This window comes from Copadichromis virginalis, linkage group LG15, assembly GCF_057382275.1.
Source record: "Copadichromis virginalis isolate Kocher_CV1m ecotype Utaka linkage group LG15, C_Virginalis_male_GT1.1, whole genome shotgun sequence".
In the NCBI taxonomy this organism is placed as follows: domain Eukaryota; kingdom Metazoa; phylum Chordata; class Actinopteri; order Cichliformes; family Cichlidae; genus Copadichromis; species Copadichromis virginalis.
Genome location: NC_140632.1, coordinates 32953092 through 32973995, shown reverse-complemented (window position 1 = coordinate 32973995; position 20904 = coordinate 32953092). Strand labels below are relative to the sequence as shown.

The window sequence follows — 20904 nt, the reverse complement described above, 5'->3', positions numbered from 1 at the left end:
GGTTTCTGCTGACTGAGGTATTCAGTGAGCATGTTTATCAGTTGGGGCTATCTTCCTGAAATGTGTTTCAATTCTGGCCCCAAGAACGATATTTAGCGGCCCCTTACCTGAAATCAAAGTTTGATATTAGTGTGGCCCACGCGAGGGGTTTTTCTCACAGGCACCTGCATGAGTCGTTGCACTAGGTGGTTTATATTTTTTAACACGTGTGTGCTACCGTAGGTCAGGCTCATGAACTGTCACCGAGTAGAGAAAAAATATATCCTGTCACACAGTGCAAATACATTTTTTGTCACCCAGCCACAGTCATGTTTTTTTCAAACCCTGCCGTGAAGAGAAAGGTTGGTGATGAGCACAGACAATTTCAGGAGGAGGAGGAGGATGTGGACGAAGCCATTGCTCTGCACTGCATTATCCATCAGCAGGCCCTTTGCAGCAAATGCCTGAAGTTTGACAGTGTGATGTCCAATGTTGTGAAATGCATCAACCATATCAGATCCAGGGGCTTAAAGCACCGGTAGTTTTGTGCCTTTTTCAAGGAAATAGAGTCAGCATATGGGCATATGCTCTACTTCACCAAGGTACGTTGGCTTAGCAGCGGGAAGGTCTTAAAGAGGTTTTTTGAGTTGAGAGCAGAAGTGAAAGCCTTTATGGAGAAGAATGGGATGGCTGTTTCTGTACTAAGTGATCCTGAATGGCTAATGGACTTAGCTTTTCTTGTTGACATCACACAGACAAGCTAGGACAATTTGTCAGAAATGCCCCCCACCTCTCCTGAGCTTTACAGGATGTTCAAGCGGAGCATGTGCATTTTTGGCACCACCAATCTGTGTGAAAAACTCTTCTCCACAATGACCTTAAGTCAAAGTTCAGGTCCAAACTTACAGATAAGCTTCTTAAAGCCATACTAAGCATCTCGGTTGCTTCGTCCCTCAAGCCAAATGTGGCTCAGCTGTGTAAGAGGAAGCGCTGCCAAGTCCAAAAACCACAATCTGCAGCAGTTTGCTGTAGCCAACTACCGGAAGAGAAATGCTCATAACTTAGTGGTATGCATATTTATAAAAGAGAATTTGCATCTATCAGATTTGTCAAAAACCATTGACGGAGACATAGGTTAGACTTTAGCCCCCGTTATTGGCGAACAGGTTGCACTCTTCTCCTCCCTCAGTTGCAGCTTCATCTAGGGATGAACACACACACACTTTTCCCTGACCTGTTACCCAGTTTCTTGCACCTAAATCTGTCTGTGAATGCCGTGTTTATCATCTCCCGACCTCGCTCTAGTTACTCCCACATTCCTTTCACTAAGTCTGCACAAACAATTCTCAGTCATGGGAATCTGTAACTTTTCTACTTATTTTATTCTGAGTGCTCAGTAGTGCAATGAACTATTATAGTGATCTGAAATTAATTACAGTCCCCATACCATTTGCCAGCACGGGTTTTGTAAACCAAACCTTTCTAGTCCTGACAGTAAGAATTTCAGTGTGTCCTTGTGTATTTGCCCTTCAGCCAGCCAAACAGCTATCTGTCACACCCTGAGTGTGACTCATTACACTGAGACTCCATCTGCCAGGACAGACACTTGCAGGGTAGCGCAGCGCTGACTGTGACACTTGACATGAGCTCCCTTTCCTTGTCCTCTCCCAGCACCTCTGCAAACAAACTTGGAGATGCACACAGAGAGAAGAAAGTACAGTTTTATGTAACAGAAAAAAACAGGGCAATTGATTCTTTTTTTCAGTTTCCTAAAAGGTGTTGCTTTGCCCCAGGCAAAGAGACTGTACTGATCTAGCCATATACTGAATGTAGCATTTAATTTGAAACACACAAATGTGTTTGACTGGGTTTCTTTGAGGTACAGTGGTCCCTCGTTTATTGCGGGAGTTACGTTCTAAAAATAACCTGCGATAGGTGAACATTTTCACACTTTTCTGTCTTGTTTAAACACTCTCAAAGTTCACACCTTCATAGAAAAATAAGTCCAGTATTATAGAATGAAACCAAAGATCAAACCCTGTTTTCAGGTCCAGAACATGGAAATAGAGGAGCTGCGATTTCAACATTAATGAATCAATGGTACAGAAGCAAGAAGAATGAGTTGAGTAAAGTTTGACATATCCGACTGTTTTGTTTCGCTTAATGCGCCTTATAATCCGAAAAATACGGTAACTTCTACCTTCCTTTAGCATGTCCAGAAGTCCAACTTTTTGTGCGATGGTTAGCATCTTCCTCTGCCTTTTGTGTGCTACCGCAGGTGCCTTTGACGGTGCAAAACGTTTTGTCGATGTTGTTTTGTTGGGGAGAAAACTTACAAGCATACAGTACAGCACTTCAGAGTCACACTGCTAGCGATCGAAGATGTATGTTAATTTGACAAGCTGAATGCATTCTGTACTGGACAGCCAATCAGGACACAGAACACAATGCGTTGTTTTTTTGTTTTGTTTTTTGTTTTGTTTTTTAAAAAAGCAAAATTGCACAAAAAAAGTCTGCGAAACAGCGAGGCCGTGAAAGGTGAACCACGTTATAGCGAGGGACCACTGTAACAGTGTGGTAGAACAAAATGACTGAAATTCAGTCCAAAATTGTTTCAAGCATCACTGGAGAGAAGTCCAACACTGGAACATTGTACCAGTTGCACTGATCATATAAATGCACCTTCACATAAATCTTACTAGACCAGTGGTTCTTAACCTGGGTTCGATCGAACCCTAGGGGTTCGGTGAGTCGGTCTCAGGGGTTCAGCAGAGCCTCCACCGTGACATGCACGGCTCATTTTGTGCACCAATAAAAAGCATATCTATGTCTTGAATTTGAAAAAAATCATATTTTATTTTTCACTAAAGAGGGGTTCAGTGAATGCGCATATGAAACTGGTGGGGTTCGGTACCTCCAACAAGGTTAAGAACCACTGTACTAGACACACTGATGACGCCTTTCCCAAAAAAGTTGATTCTGTACATCTGGACGTCGCGTTTTCATGGGAGAAATGATAGGGTCGCCCCTACAAAACTGTGTTTCACAGACGAAGGAGTGAAGATTTTGCAGAAGGACACACCGGCCTCGTCTTCCCTTCTAGAAGTGCATGCTTAAATGAAGATGAATAAAGATGAATAAAGGTTTTGTGAAATAACTACTGAGGTCCGGTGCCGTCTCTGGATGCCTCGACGAATAAAAGAACAGGGGTAAAATTGATTTCGCAACAGTACACTTTCTTTAACTCTGCAGCAGCAAGGTAATTTATACTATATGGCGCAGTGCTTCTTTCACAGACATGACAGAGAGAAAAGGGGCTCTTTTTTCATGTCATGCCTCCCACATTTGAATATCATTTGAGGACTGATTTGGCTTTTGGCCTCAGGCTCACACTTACCACTGGCTCATGTGTGACATGCAAGCTTGACTTTTATTGTGTGTTGCTGTTTGGCTTAGTGGGTTAGTTCCTCCACTTCAGTCTGTTGAAAGCTGAAGGTTGTCAGTTCAACTACAGCTTTACATAGTTATTTTCATTCTTGTGGGCTCACACACCTAACCCATCCTTGCTATGGCCTCCCCAGTCCAGCTAGCCGGGTCCTTTTAGCCAAGGCATTAGCTCAGCAAGCAAGAGCGTCTCTGGCCTGCTAAGGGAGCCTAACTTGTTCTCGCTTCGCGAATTTTCACTCTTTGAATTTACAGTTTATAACTCCTATTCACACCAAGATGAACAATAAGAGCAGTGTTGTGGAAATGCTATGTTGCTTACCTTTCGAGACTGGGGACCACCAAGCTGGGTTCTTCTCTCGCCATTTGTTGATTCCCAAGCGAGACGGGGAACTCCGTCTGAGGGGCCTCAACCTCTCTCTGCACCCCCTCCAAGATGCTGATGGGACTTGGAACACTTGGAATCCCTTGAGATACCACTGTTTTCCATTATTATTGTTATGTACATATCTATAGCTACATGATTGTAGGGAAAATGTTAAAATTCGACCTATTTTTTTTTTCAGACAAAACATTTGTTTATACCTTCATGAGCTTGTATGTACTTGATATATTTTGTTTTGTGTTGTATTTATTTTATCTATCTATCAATCTATCATTCAAAAGGAGAACATGAAGCTGTAGTAAGACGTTTACATACAGTCATCCTGGGCATGAATGTGCCAAAGAAGGTGTCACGAGCTGTTCTTGTGTGTTCAAACAGAGCCACAAAATTTGGTAAGCTATGGCAAACAGCTGTAAAATGCTAATAATGGAGGTCAAATCGGAGAAGGACTATTTGAATGTTACTTAAGTAAATAAACTGCTGCAAAAGCAAAAATAAATGTTTTTCAACACTTCCTGAACCACAAGAAGCATTCAAAAATCTAGAATTGAGGTGTAAGACATTAAAACAAACCTCTAGTTCACAAAAAAGGATGTCCATAAAAGCTGAAAGGGCTAAACACACTGAACGCAACAACTCATTACAAACAATTTAAAAGCGTGTGACAATCTGCTGGGTGCACTGACAAAACTGAATATTTGGAAGCACAATCTAAACTTAAAAACCTGGTATTTGACAGAGAGACCTAGGTGGAAACAGAGAAGAAAGTGATGAAAATCCTCTTGAAAAAGGTATATAACTTTAGCGGGAGATCAAGATGGAAGAACTGTGGTACAAGAACAGAACGGCCATTCTCCAATTGGCAAAGTTTCTCAAAGGATCTAAAATATTCATAAATTAGGCTTTTATGGATGTACTGAGGAGAAAAAGGAAGGAGTATATGGGCTCTGAAGTACTGTTAGGACAGAAGATACATTTTTCAATAATTCACTTTAACAGCAGAAGCTTGTATACCAACTTTCACAAGATCAAACATTGCCTCGGTCAGGTCTTACACCCTTTCAATAAAGCAAAGTGAGACAGGTATGGACTTGGGTGAAGCAACTTATGAAATTATTTCCAAGAGCAGAGAAAACACAACTGAATGTGATGTTGCTGTCTTTATTGATGGTAATTTTATAAGTGTGGTGGAAGAAAACAACCTAAAAATAATGTTTATCTGTGGTATTATCTGTAGTGTGAGAGAGGAGGACAAAGGAGGACAGAACACGAGAGAAGACTGAACTAAATTTAAACAAAGAGCGAGCCATTTATTTGGGTTGAAAACATGAAAATAAAAAAGGCAAAAATGAACAATGGCGAAAACTAAAACCTAAACTGGGAAAAACTAGACTGTGATGACCACGAAAAAGAACATTTGTGACATCGAGGGAGACAAACAACCTGACAAAGAATGAATGAAAATACACAGACTAAATACACACAGGAGGTGATCAGGGGAAGTGGAAACACACGGGGAAACAGCTGACACAAATGAACATAACAACGTCACAGAGGAAGCGTAAAACTAAACACACTGAACGAAGAAACACAAAACTTTCAAAATAAAACAGGAAACATGGAGTGATGTAGAGATGAAGACACATGAAACACGCACACAAGAAATACATGACGACTAACACAGAAGGCCTAGGTGAAACAGCCTAGACTAAAACTTGAGGCAAACTAATAATAATCCTAAATCTTATCATCTTCAAAATACCACAAAATAGATCAAAACAAACTGAAAACGCTTGGTCACAGACCCAGCCTCTGACATAGTGATATCAATATTTACCTGAAATAAGCACAAACTGAAAGATGAATCAACACCATATACAGCCTCAGTATATATCCCAAAATCATCAAACCCAGTTATTATACTTCTCATTATTCAACAGTGATTGATTATATATTTACCAGGAATCAAGAGAACATCACCGACCACCTTCCAGTATTTATAGTTTATTATGGGGGTTATGGCAAAGAAAGATTTTCAAGATAAGGATCAAACTTGTAAATGGGTTAGAATTGAACAGGTAATGGAATGAAAAAGATGCCAATACATTTTTTTAAGTATTTAAATTATTGCATGATTAAAAATTGCCCAATAAAATAATTTAGTAGAAAACAAATATCACATAATAATGTCATGGATTATATAGAGAACTTATAAATTGCTGAACAAAAGAACTTGGAAATATAAGTTAACTAATATTTTGTGACACTGTAAAAACCAGTATTACAGTGAATTATTAGAAGATTGTGATGATAATATTAAAGATAGATATGCCGTATACCTCCTCCAAACCATCAACATGTCTTTTAGAAGAACTACCATTAATTAATGCTTCAATTTTAAATATGATCAACCTATCTCTATTTATCGGTTAGGTACCACAGGCCTTCAAGGTGGTAGAAAAAGTTAATTTCAATTCAATTCATAACAACAGTTGCCTCAAGACCCTACAATAATACAAACACTGATACTTAAAAAGCCATCACTGAAGCCAGCTGTCTTAGCTAATTGTTGGCCAATCTCCAACCTTCCTTTCATCTCAAACATTCTTGAAAGAGTAGATGCAAAACAGCTAACAGATCATCTGCAGAGGAGTGGGTTATTTGAAGAGCTACAGTCAGGTTTCAGAGTGAAGGTTACAAATGAGGAATATATCAAAGACATAAGAAAAAAAACTGAGGTTATTGGGTTGGCTACCATTGGGGTGACTGTAGCTCAGGAGACAGAGCAGGTCATCTGCTGATCGGAAAGTTGGTGGTTTAATCCATGGCTCCCCCAGTGTGCATGCCAAATATCCTTGGGCAAGATACTAACCCCAAATTGCTCTCTGATGCATCCATCGGAATATGAATGTGTGTGAATGTTAGGTAGAAATCACTTAGAAAGCATAGAAGAAAGTGCTTGTGTGAATGGGTGAATGTGACATGTTGTATAAAGTGCTTTGAGTGCTCCAGGAGAGTAGAAAAGTGCTATAAAAGAATCAGTCCATTTAACCAGATTCTTACTCTGGATGGCATTACCTTAACTACCAGTAACATTGTGAGGAATATTGGAGTTGTTTTTTAGACCAGGATATGTCCTTCAATGCACATATTAAAAAAATAGGACTGCTTTCTTCCATTTGCGCAATATCTCTAAAATTAGAAATACCCTGTCTCCGAATGATGCTGAAAAAGGACTAGAAAGAGAGAGCATATTTCTCCTATCCTGGCTTCTCTTCCTTTGATCCCTGTTAAATCCACAATCTAATTTAAAATCCTTCACATCACATGCAAGGTTTTAAATAATCAGTTATGTCATGTTAACTTAAAGACCTCATACTACTGTATCACCCCATTAGAGCATGTCCCTTTAAGACTAGAGGCTTACTTGTGGTTTCTAGGGTATTTAAAAGTAGTATGGGAGGCACTGTCTTTAGTTTCAAGGCCCCTCTTCTATGGAACCAGTTCCCCCTTTGGAATTCAGGAGGCAGACAGCCTCTCTACTTTTAAGAATAGCCTTGAAACTTTCCTTTTTCACAAACCAGTTTGGGCTGCATCAGGTGACCCTGAATCCTCCCTTACTTACACTGCAATACGTCTAGGCTGCTGGGGCATTCCCATGATGTACAGACTGTGTCTTCATCACTCACCTTTTTTCACTCTGCATTTTAAAAGGTATAATTAATTTCTGGTTCTCTTCCTCAGCATGTCTTTGTCCTGTCTTCCTCCCCTTACCCCCAAAGTGTGTTTCATGATAAACAGAAAGTGGTGTGATGCCAGGAGCATTTCTACTCTCTCCAGCGGCTGCTCGCCACATCTGGAGTTCCTGAGCATTAAGTGCCGCCCTTTCTATCTGCCCCGTGAGTTCACCTCAGTCATCGCCACGGCGGTCTACATCCCACCCCAAGCGGACACAGGTATGGCTTTGTCCGAATTACATGATGTGCTGAGCTCGCTTCAAAACAAGGACCCGGGCGCAGCCCTCATTGTAGCAGGAGACTTTAACAAAGCGAACCTCAGACAAGTCATGCCAAACTTTTACCAGCATGTCTCGTGTCCAACGAGAGGGGATCGGATTTTGGATCACTGCTACACGCCATACAAGCAGGGCTACAAAGCTGTCTCACACCCGGCTTTTGGGAAGTCTGACCACAACGCCATCTTCCTCATTCCCCAGTATAAACAAAGCATACGGAGGGAAGACGTGACCAAGAGGGAAGTAAAACGGTGGACTGCCCAATCAGAAGCTACGCTACAGGACGCACTCAACGACGTAGACTGGGACATGTTCAGAGCATGCGCAGTCGACATCAACGAGTTTACGGAAGTAGCAGTATGCTTCGTCAATATGCTAGCGGAGGAGATTATCCCCACTGCGAGAGTCACCACATTCCCAAACCAGAAACCGTGGATGGACAGATCGATCCGCACTGCAGTAAACGCCAGGACCGCCTCCTACAACGCGGGTCTTGCCACTGGCGATATGAGCGCCTACAAAGCGGCCTCATACGGCGTGCGGCGCGCGGTGAGAGATGCCAAACGCCGGTACCGGGAACATGTGGAGTCCCGCTTCCACCAGGGCGACGCACGGAATATGTGGCACGGACTACGCACCATTACGGACTACAAAGCCAGGGACACTGCGCCGATCAACGCCGACTCTGCATTCACCAACGAGCTGAATCGGTTCTACGCCCGTTTCGAGGTTAGCCAGGCGGCTAATGCTATCTACCGCCTGACTACCGAGGACAGTGACGTCATCAGCGAGAGACCGGTGACCAGCATCGCGGAGCATGACGTCCGAGCGGCACTGAGGAGAGTGAACACAAGTAAAGCGGCGGGGCCAGACAGCATCACCGGCCGTCTGCTGCGCTGCTGTGCTGACCAGCTAGCAGGTGTGTTCACTTACATCTTCAACGAGTCCCTGGCGAAGTCTGTGGTCCCCACATGCTTCAAAAGATCCACCATCATCCCTGTGCCCAAGAACAGCAAACCCTCATCCCTGAACGATTACCGGCCAGTTGCACTGACCTCGGTAGTAATGAAGGTGTTTGAGAGGCTGCTGAAGAACATCATCTCCTCCTCCATCCCAGACACCACAGATCCACTGCAGTTCGCCTACAGATCCAACAGATCCACAGAGGATGCCATCGCCCACGTCCTACACACCACTCTCAGCCACGTGGACAAGAAACAGGGTAACTATGTGCGAATGCTGTTTGTTGATTACAGTTCAGCGTTTAACACAATAGTGCCCTGCAGACTGTTCACAAAGCTGAGGGATCTGGGACTTAACAGCCGTCTGTGTGCATGGGTGTTGGACTTCCTCACTGGCAGAACTCAGGTGGTGAGGGTGGGCAGGTGCTTCTCCAACAGCATCACCATCAACACAGGAGCACCTCAGGGATGTGTCCTCTCGCCACTGCTCTACTCCCTCTATACTTCAGACTGTGTGGCCACCCATGGCTCCAACACCATTGTGAAGTTTGCTGACGACACAGTGGTGTTGGGTGCCATCTCCAACAACGATGAGGCGGCCTACATGGATGAAGTGAAGAATCTGGCATCGTGGTGCCAGGACAACCACCTCCAGCTGAACGTCAGCAAGACCAAGGAGCTGGTGGTGGACTTCAGAAGGGGTCAGCACAGAGACTACAAGCCCATTATCATCAATGAAGCTCCAGTGGAGAGGGTGCAGTCCTTCAAGTATCTTGGTGTCCACATCTCCTCAGACCTGACATGGGCTGCCCACATTCAGGTCCAGACCAAAAAGGCTAGGCAGCGCCTGTACCGCCTACGACAACTGAGGAAGTTCAGGGTCTCTCCAAAGATCCTCAGGATTTTCTATACAGGCGCTGTGGAGAGCATCCTCACACAGAACATGACATCGTGGTTCGGGAACAGCTGTGTGAAGGACCAAAAAGCTCTCCAGAGAGTGATCCGTACAGCAGAACGCTGCTGCAGGATTGCTCTCCCCCCGCTTCAGGACACCTACACCAGGAGATGCCGGACTAGAGCAGCGCAGATACTGAAGGACCCGTCCCATCCTGGCAACAAACTGTTCCAACTTCTGCAATCTGGTAGAAGGTTCCGCATCTTCCGGGCAAGGACAGAGAGACTCAAGAGGAGCTTCTATCCCCAAGCCATCCATGCCCTAAACACACACACCCGCCCTCTCACATCATCTATAATTGACTGAGACAGGACTCTTCCAGACACTAAACCAAGGCACAATGTACATTTCAATTCCTTTAATTTTAAATATGTTTATATTGTCTATCCTGTAAAATAGTCAGATGTCTATTCATATTAATGTACAGAATTCACCTGCTTGCTGCTACTACTGCACATTCACCCAGTGTATATACTATATGTATATATATATATATATACACCCCCCAAGTGCGATAGGAGAAGGATCGTTGAGTGCGAGAGGAACTGACCTGAAAAATAGGATCATGGCCAAGCTTGAAACCTGGATCCCCCGTAGCCGGTTACCAAGATTACGTGAAGTACCCTCAGAAGGTCTGCTAGATGATGTTAATGCAGCACTACGGGCAATACCTACAACCACGATTACCGACACTAACAAGCTGATCTACTATACGGCAACAGTGATCAGTGAGATGCTTGGCTACAAGTTGAACAGCGACAAGGGGCAGTACCCTCCATGGAGAAGGAGGCTAGAGGGCAAGATCAAAGTAGCACGGAGGGAGGTTAGCCAACTAACGGAGTTGCAGAAAGGTGCGACAAATAAGGTGCCTAAGAAATACAGCAAGCTGTCCATACCTGAGGCCTTGGAAACTGCCAAGCAAAGACTCACAGCCTTGGCCAGCCGCTTGAGGAGGTACACCAGAGAGATAGAAGGCAGGAGAATAAACCAGCTGTTCTCCACAGAACCAGCAAAGGTGTACTCTCAGTGGCAAGGGAACAATAAGAGAACAGCACCACCAAGGCTGGAGACGGAGCAATACTAGAAGAGCATATGGGAGAAGGATGCAACCCATAACGGCAATGCTCAGTGGCTAGAGGATCTGAGGGCAGACCACAGCGACCTCCCTGAACAGGGTCCAGTAACCATCACAGTGGCAGATATCCAAGAAAGGGTCTCCAGTATGAAGAATTGGACAGCACCAGGGCCCGACATGGTTCACGCCTACTGGCTGAAGAAGCTGACTGCACTCCACGAGCGTCTGGCAGCACAAATGAACCAGCTGCTAGTTAACGAGAGACACCCGGAATGGCTAACTGAAGGCCGGACGGTCCTGATCCCCAAGGACCCCAAGAAGGGACCGGTCCCCTCCAACTACCGACCAATAACCTGCCTCAGTACTACATGGAAGCTCCTGTCAGGCATCATATCGGCTAAGATGAACAGGCACATGGGTCAATACATGAGCGGGACACAGAAAGGAATTGGCAAGAATACCAGAGGCGCAAAACACCAGCTACTGGTAGACAGAACAATCAGCCGAGACTGCAAGACCAGACTGACCAACCTGTGCACTGCCTGGATTGATTACAAGAAGGCCTATGACTCAATGCCCCACAGCTGGATACTGGAATGCCTAGAATTGTACAAGATCAATGGGACCCTAAGAGCCTTCATCAGGAACTCAATGGGGATGTGGCGTACAACACTAGAGGCCAACTCCAAGCCCATAGCACAAGTCACCATCAAGTGCGGGATCTACCAAGAAGATGTTCTGTCCCCACTGCTGTTCTGCATAGGCCTGAACCCCCTCAGTGAGATCATTAACAAGACTGGCTACGGATACCGACTACGGAACGGAGCAGTTGTCAGCCACCTCCTGTACATGGATGACATCAAGCTGTATGCCAAGAGTGAACGAGACATCGATTCACTGATCCATACTACCAGGCTATACAGCAATGACATTGGAATGTCGTTCGGACTGGAGAAGTGTAGTCGGATGGTAACAAAGAGAGGGAAGGTAGTCAGAACTGAGGGGATTGAACTACCAGAAGGCAACATTGCAGACATAGAGGACAGTTACAAGTACTTGGGGATCCCGCAGGCGAATGGGAACCATGAAGAGGCCGCTAGAAAAGCTGCAACCACCAAGTACCTGCAGAGGGTCAGGCAAGTCCTGAGGAGTCAGCTGAATGGTAAGAACAAGATCCGGGCCATCAACACGTACGCCCTGCCCGTGATCAGGTACCCTGCTGGGGTAATAGGCTGGCCAAAGGAGGAGATAGAAGCCACTAACATAAAGACAAGAAAGCTCCTTACCATGCATGGAGGGTTTCACCCCAAGTCCAGCACCCTGAGGCTGTACGCTAAGCGGAAGGAAGGGGGCCGGGGACTGGTGAGTGTCAGCACCACAGTCCAGGATGAGACAACGAACATCCAAGAATACATTGGGAAGATGGCCCCAACTGACCGAGTGCTCAGTGAATACCTCAGGCAGCAGAAACCCAAGAAAGAGGAGGGAGACGAGGAACCATCATGGAAGGACAGGCCCCTGCACGGTATGTACCACCGGCAGATAGAGGAGGTGGCTGATATCCAGAAATCCTACCAGTGGCTGGACAAAGCTGGACTGAAAGACAGCACAGAGGCACTAATCATGGCAGCACAAGAACAAGCTCTGAGCACAAGATCCATAGAGGCTGGGGTCTATCACACCAGGCAAGACCCCAGGTGCAGGCTGTGTAAAGATGCCCCAGAGACAATCCAGCACATAACAGCAGGGTGCAAGATGCTAGCAGGCAAGGCATACATGGAACGCCATAACCAAGTGGCCGGCATAGTGTACAGGAACATCTGTGCCGAGTATAACCTGGAAGTCCCGAGGTCAAAATGGGAGATGCCCCCAAGGGTGATGGAGAATGACCGAGCTAAGATCCTGTGGGACTTCCAGATACAGACGGACAAAATGGTGGTGGCTAACCAACCGGACATAGTGGTGGTAGACAAACAGAAGAAGACGGCCGTAGTGATCGATGTAGCGGTTCCGAATGACAGCAATATCAGGAAGAAGGAACACGAGAAGCTGGAGAAATACCAAGGGCTCAGAGAAGAGCTCGAGAGGATGTGGAGGGTGAAGGTAACGGTGGTCCCCGTGGTAATCGGAGCACTAGGTGCGGTGACTCCCAAGCTAGGCGAGTGGCTCCAGCAGATCCCGGGAACAACATCGGAGATCTCTGTCCAGAAGAGCGCAGTCCTGGGAACAGCTAAGATACTGCGCAGGACCCTCAAGCTCCCAGGCCTCTGGTAGAGGACCCGAGCTTGAAGGATAAACCGCCCGCAGGGGCGTGCTGGGTGTTTATGTATATATATATATATATATATATATATATATATATATATATATATATATAATGTTCTTCCTCTACACCCCCCCCCCAATTTTTGCACATGTCGAGGAGCGTGTCAGGCTACATTTCACTGTGTGTTATACTTATATAACTATGCATGTGACAAATAAAGAACCTTGAACCTTGAACCTTGAAATGGTCGCGGCAGATGGCTGCCACTCCCTGAGCCTGGCTCTGTTGGAGGTTATTTTCTGTTAAAAAGGATTCTTTTTCCTTCCCACTGTGGCCAAAGTGCTTGCTCATAAGGGGTAATCTGATTATTGGGGTTTTCCCTGTTTTCTATTATTGCATTGTATTGTATATTTAATAATTTTCGTCCTATCTCCAATCTACCATTTCTCTCAAAAATCCTTGAAAAAATAGTTGCTTCACAAGTCCATCTTCACCTAACTGATAATAACCTTTACGAACAGTTCCAGTCTGGCTTTCGTCCTCTACATAGCACTGAAACTGCTCTTATAAAAATAACAAACGACCTTCTTATAGCAGCTGATTCTGGTCTCCTCTCCATCCTTATCCTTCTTGATCTGAGTGCAGCTTTTGACACCATCTCTCATCCCATTCTCCTTAGCAGATTAGCTTCTATTGGTCTCTCTCACACTCCACTAGCCTGGTTTAAATCATACCTATCTGACCGCACTCAGTTCATTCAATTAAAATCCTTCACTTCTCAGCTTTCTCCTTTATCCACTGGGGTGCCCCAGGGATCTGTCCTCGGGCCCCTTCTTTTCATCATCTACCTTCTTCCACTCGGACATATTTTTCGTAAATATAATATTCAGTTCCACTGCTACGCCGATGACACCCAGCTCTATCTCTCTACCAAACCTGACTCTACTCTTCCTCCACCCTCCCTCATCCTCTGTCTAGCTGAACTTAATTCTTGGTTCTCCTCCAACTTTCTTAAACTCAACAGCAATAAATCGGAACTTCTTCTGGTTGGCACTAAACGACTGCTATCCAGAATTAACAATTTCTCTCTCACCATCAATAACTCGCTGGTCCCTATCTCTCCCTCTGTGAAAAGCTTGGGTGTCATTCTCGATAGCACATTATCCTTTAACTCACATATCAATAATATTACACGTGCAGCATATTTCCAACTCCGTAACATTAATCGCCTCCGCCCCTTCCTCACACCTCACGCCACTGCCATTCTCATCCATAATCTTGTTATCTCTAGAATTGACTACTGCAACTCATTATTATTTGGCCTCACACAAAAATCTATCAACAAGCTCCAACGTGTCCAGAACTCTGCTGCCCGTATTATTACTAGGACTTCTTCTACCCACCACATCTCCCCAATCCTGAAGCAACTTCACTGGCTCCCGGTCAAATTTCGCATCCATTTTAAAATAATTCTGTATACATTCAAGGCTATTCATTCTCTCTCTCCACCATACCTCTCTGACTTATTACAGATGAAGCTCCCATCCCGCTGCCTCAGATCTTCATCTTCTCTTTCTCTCTCTGTTCCCTCTGCTCGTCTGATCACAATGGGAGGGAGGGCCTTTAGCTGCTCTGCCCCTCGACTTTGGAATTCCCTACCCCCGGACCTCAGAAATATTAGTTCATTCTCTCTTTTTAAGTCCACCCTCAAAACTCATCTGTTTAAAATTGCCTATTCTTAAATTTCTGTATGTTTTTAACTTTTATCTTCTATTTTTACCATTGTGTATATTTCCAGTTTTTATCTGTTGTACAGTGTCCTTGGGTGCTTTGAAAGGCGCTATTTAAATAAAATGTAGTATTATTATTATTATTATTATTATTATTATTATTATATTATTGTAGTAGCCTTACTTACAGTCCCTTGAGGCAACTGTTTAGATTAAGCACTATATAAATAGAATAGAATAGAATAGAATAGAATAGAATTGAATTGAATTGGTGGTACAACAGGGGTGCAAGGGTGCAGGTAGCACTTTGAGTCCCTGACCTTAGGCCTGTTGGTGTTTGCTCTGGGTGAGGGACTGGTGAAGTGCCACAATCTACAAAACAATTCCCTTTTTAGGTCTTGCCTTGTCGTTCTTGTTGCCACTTGTGTGTAACCTGTCTCCTCAGAGTGAACTAAAATATGAAGACTTAGCTGAATCAACACCACAGCACAGTCAGCATTTTTCATGATTCTCTCTCTCTCCTTATCTTATCTTCTCAGCACTCTGTGGAGGCTGTGAATGCTGGAGTGAATCCTGTTGGTGATACCTCCTACAACTCAAGCCACTGGGATCTGGGTAGTTCCTTCTTTTTTGCTGGAACTGTCATCACCACTATAGGTAATAAAAATTTGGAAAGACTGAACTGAACATACTGAACATTTTAATATGGTCCAATGTAGGGAATGCATAGTTCATTGTATTACCTTTAACCTCTGAATATACACCAGAGTTTATCCTTCAATAGATTCTTCAGTACTGTGCCTGTATAACTGCATGTAAGCATATGGAAGCCATGGGCAATATAGAGGTTTTTGACTCTTTACATAAAAAAGTAAACAGAAATAACTCTCCACTTAAGGAAGTTGGATGCAGTGTACGTGTAACCCACCACATATAAGGATAAATTCCATACAAAATCAGCATTTTCATTCCTGGATACAAATGCCAGTCAGTCAAGAAAGGCATGAAAACTATGAATGAACACATATGGAATTATGTAGTAAACAAAATAGTGTGAAATAACTCAACTCAAAACATGTTTTATATTTTACATTCTTCAAAATAGCAACCCTTTGCTTTGATTACTGCCTTGCACACTCTTGGCATTGTCTCGATGAGCTTCATGAGGTCGTCACCTGAAATGGTTTTCCAACAGTCTTGAAGGAGTTCCCAGAGATGCTGAGCACATGTTGGTCCTTTTGCCTTCACTCTGCTGTCCATCTCATCCCAAACCATCTCGATGAGTTTAGGTCAGGTGACTGTAGAGGCCAGGCCATCTGGCGCATTTATCATTTCTTTCTTTGCTACATAATTCCATATATCTTGCTATATATGTTTGATGTCTTCAGTATCTACAATGTAGAAAGTAGTAAAAAAAGAAAACCATTAAATGATTAAATGAGAAGGTGTGCCCAAACTTTTGACTGGTAGTGTATATTCACTATCCCTGCCCTCACACGCTTAAACCATCTCAGGCTTTCTTTCTAACATTATCTTCCAAACACTCAACCTGAGTCGTCCCTCTGATGTACTCATTTCTAATCTTCTTCATCCATTCTGGTGACTCCCGATGAAAACCTCACCATCTTCAGCTCCATTTCCTGCTCGGTCTCCTGTCTTTTTGTCAGTGCTAGTCGCCAAATCGCACTATAGCAGGCCTCACTACCATCTCGTTCACCTTTTCACCAGTTTCCCTCTCTTTCACACACATATCTTCTGTCTTGCTTCTACAAAATTTCATTCCTCCATCTATTCGTGCTCTCATCCACCTGCTTCCTACTCTCATTAGAGATCACACTGACCTTATCTGTCAGTCTGTTAGTCGCTAATGCAAACAAGAAAGAGCCCAGAGCTGATCTCTGATGTAATCCCACTTCCACCTTGACCCTATCTGTAGTAAACAACTCACCACTGTCTCTCTGTCCTCATACATGTCTTGCACCATTCTCAAATACTTCTTTACCACTCCAGACTTCCTAATGCAGTTTCTCTCTTGGCAACCTATCATATGCTTTCTTTAGATCCACAAATACACACTTTGGCTCCTTCTGACCTTCTCTGTACTTCTTCATCAACAATCTCAAAGCACACATTGCATATTTAGTTGGTATGGTCCTTTGTCTTCAGCACAGCATTTTGGGTTTATTCATGACTTTTGATTCACTTCTTTGAATTTAAGTTCAATCTTTGTATTAGTAGGTCTTGAGTTTATTATTTCTAGTTCCTGGCTCTTGTTTTATTACAGCTCACTTTCGTATCCAGGCAGTCAGAGTCAGAGAGACTTTATTTATCCCCAAGGGGCAATTAAGTCTGTTCCTAGTCTCCTCTCTGTGTCTTTTCATGTTGTAGTCTGTGTAGTCTCCGTGTTTTGCTATGCTTTTGTCTCCCCGGTCAGTCATATGTGCATGTTTGTTTAGCTCCAGTATCTGTGTCAAGTTCACGTGTTTCAGTCTTGGACTCAGTTTGTGGGTGTGGTTCCATCCTCTTTTATTTTGATAGTATCCCGTCTCATTTGTGTCATATTCAGTTTTGCTTCCCCTGTCTTGTTAGTCGGATACCAATCAGCTATGTTCCCAATCACCCTAATTACCTGGTGTGTATGCTGTCTGAATCTCCGTTTGTTGCCCTGTGGAGTTGAAGGTTGGATTTCCTTGTTTTGTACTTTGTTTTAGTTTAATAAAACCACCTGTTGTTTAACCCTGGTGTTTTCAAGTCCTGTATTTGGGTCCTACTGCTGCCTGCTACACAGCCTCCTTGGTAGTAGTGCTCTTTCTCAGCATGAAGTCATACTACTGCTCACTGATCGTCACCTGTCTTCTTAACCTAGCTCAATACAATACAATCACATGCTGCTCCATTCCTCAGGTATCCTCTCAGTCCATTATCTGGTCGAACTCACTCTTCATTCTCCTCATAGATGCCTCACCGTTAAGTTAACTCCATACTAAACTTACCCCTTCACTTCTGATTCAATAACTTTCCTCCGTTTGTCTTCTGTGCTCTTATTTTTTTCATTCATCAGTTCTTCAAAGTAGTCCTTCACACTTAGTGTCCACCTTAACATACAGCTCACTATAATGCATTTCCTTTGCCACTGCCACCTCTTTTCCTGTACACCTTGCCTCCCAGTGCTTTTGTGTACTTCATCTGACTGTCTCACATTTTCTTTGAATACACTCCTGAATTTCTTCATTGCACTACCAGGTCTCCTTGTCCACGTTCCTCTGTCAGTGGATACATCAAACACCATGCTAGTAGTTTCCTTAAGCCCTACAGCTGTACTTTCCCAGTCTTCTGGCAACTCTTCCCTGACACCACGTTGCAGTCTCTTATCACTTCCAAATTGTACCTTCTGCATTAGATGTAGTGTGCGTGTTTACAGCTACCTCCATCTTGTATGTCACTGCTTGTCACTCACTCTTTTCAAAGTATGTGTTGACCACAGTCATTTCCATCATTTTCACAAAATCCACTGCCATCTGCATTTCTCTCCTTAACACCATATCTACACAACACTTTCTCATCACCTCTCTTCCCTTCATCTACATGTCCTTTGTTGTCTGCTCTAATCACTGCTCTCTCCCCCGGGAAGACTCTCCCACTTCATCCAACTTACCGAGTGTTACACTATAAGCTGGATTCATGTATTCACACGTACAGTAGACTGGAGGATCTAGGGGTTTAAACAGTCTTTAGTAAACCACCCCAATGCCTGCTATGAACTTTACATACAAAGTAGAATGTCTCACTAACTTCTTTTCTAACTGCTTAACTGCTTTTTTCCTGCATATTGTAGATCTATATAGCCCCCTCTATCTCCATTTTTCCCTCTAGGATATGGTAACATTGCTCCAAGCACAGAGGGAGGGAAGATTTTCTGCATTCTGTATGCAATATTTGGGATCCCGCTGTTTGGATTCCTCCTCGCAGGTGTTGGGGACCAGCTAGGTACCATATTTGTCAAAAGCATTGCCAAAGTGGAGAAAATGTTTCGGGTGAGTCACAGTGGTCCTGTTGTGTTATGTAACTTATTGCCTTTTAAAATGAAATGGCCGTCAGTAAGATGTTTTTCATGTGGGGTCCTTGGTTTAACATAAAAAACTGAAATATATATATATATATATATATATATATATGAAAATGAAACACACTGGGTAGAATTTGTTCAAATGCTACTTATTTATGTTCAGTTTAAATACACAGCTGCTGTGTATTTTTAAGGGTTGTAATTCTCCAGAGATGCATGTACCCAAAGCAGGCGTGTGAGTCAGTCACAGGTAAATTTAAAGTGAGCTGTTTATTATCAGATTAGTAGTTGAATCCAAAAAAGTAACGTTAAGTCAAACACTGAAAACCAGGAACTAATAATAATCTACACTGCAGAATAAGAAGGGATGAGAACAGGTACAAAGCCGGGAGCAGGAACACAGTAAAAATAAGGATAAACAACAGCTGATCAGACAAAGATAAAAGGGAAGACTGCAACTATAAATACACAAAAGGGTGGTTAAGGCAGAGTGGTGACACCTGGTGTGAAATGCACTTCACACACGTACACACACGCACAGTTGTTTGTCGCCAGATGCCACGTTTATTTCTAGTTTTCATTTGTTATGACCGTCCACAGTCTGACAGCTCCGGTCTCAGCTGATTTCCAGCTCTGCCTCCGCTCCTCTCCCGTCTCACTATAAAAGGGGAAGGAAACCATCATCAGTCCAAACGCCATCAGCTGTTCTCACCTGCGTCTCCAGCACCGCCCAGTTGAGCTCACTGCACCACTCCTCCCCTGCAGCCGCGCCCGGGACCACACCTCCGCCGCACCTGGGAACACAGCTTAAACTCATGAGGGAAAACAATACTAGCAAAATTAAAACTGAAAACATAAATAAAATAAATAAAACACGAAATAACCAAACAACGGGAAATCCTTGATGAAGACTTGACATAAAAGGATGGAACACTAAGGGAAAATATAATATACAAAACTAGGGAACAAGAACAGAATTGATACAGTAAGAGAAAAATATACATTAATATAATCCAAAGAAAACCAAGAATCGCAGGTTTACATAAAGAAAACTAGACCAGAAATCCCACAAAACTCAATTAAAATAACTGGGTAACAGACCAAGACCCTAACATATAAATTGTCTAAACTAAAAAAGTTGAAACCTTGTTGTTTTATGCAATAATGTGTTGGTTTGGCGGTTTACAAAATCATTTCAACTTATTCTTATTAAGATACTTTAATTTATTCCATGTAGAATAGATTCACAAAAACGGGCAGACTCAAATGCAGGATATATCTGTCCATGAAACAATTTAAGGTTTTTGACAAAGTTCAAAGATGGACAGAAATATGTTGAGAGGTAAGTTAGGAAGTTTCCTGAGACGCAGTCATTGGAGGACTTGAATGGGAGATGGCTGGCTGGCAGAAGTGAAGAATATAAGCCACACAAATGCACGGGAAGACTATGACTATTCACGGACTATGCACGGGAAACCAAAAGGTGAACGAGGAATCTCGATGAGCAGGGGTGATGCTGCCACAAAAGTAGCATCACCCCTTTCATCGAGATTGCCTTTTCCCACGCTGAGGTGATCGTCCGAGAAGCATCTTAATCTAAGGTGGGAAGAGATGAGGAACAAAATCCTCTGTCAGATCACAGTCACACTTAGAGCCCTGCTGAAAATGAGACTGGTTTAATAACTTATACTCCTGATAGAATGTGTATGTCTCTCTTTCTCCCTCTCCTCTCCTGCTTTTACCTCTCAGAATAAACAAAACCAAATCAGTCAGACTAAAATCCGTGTGGCATCCACGCTGCTCTTTATCCTGGCTGGCTGCATCTTGTTTGTCACCATCCCAGCTGTGATTTTCAAGCACATTGAGGGCTGGACAGCTCTGGAGTCAACCTATTTTGTCGTCATTACTCTGACAACAGTTGGAATAGGTGACTATGTGGCAGGTAAGTCCTTGTCATTCACACTCTGTTATTCACACAGAACACCACACCCAACAATTAGGTTGTTTTGGATAAATCTAAAGCAGGT

General features: G+C 43.6%; 1 protein-coding gene across 1 annotated transcript in view; it reads left to right on the top strand.

Annotated features, from left to right (window-relative positions):
- The window catches only part of kcnk10a (potassium channel, subfamily K, member 10a), a 36136-nt gene that overhangs the window by 10440 nt on the left and 4792 nt on the right, over positions 1 to 20904 (top strand). The window contains exons 3-5 of the mRNA XM_085432957.1: positions 15351 to 15468; positions 18685 to 18845; positions 20627 to 20819. Coding sequence (XP_085289083.1) covers positions 15351 to 15468; positions 18685 to 18845; positions 20627 to 20819 — 472 coding nt within the window. The remainder of the gene's footprint in view (positions 1 to 15350; positions 15469 to 18684; positions 18846 to 20626; positions 20820 to 20904) is intronic.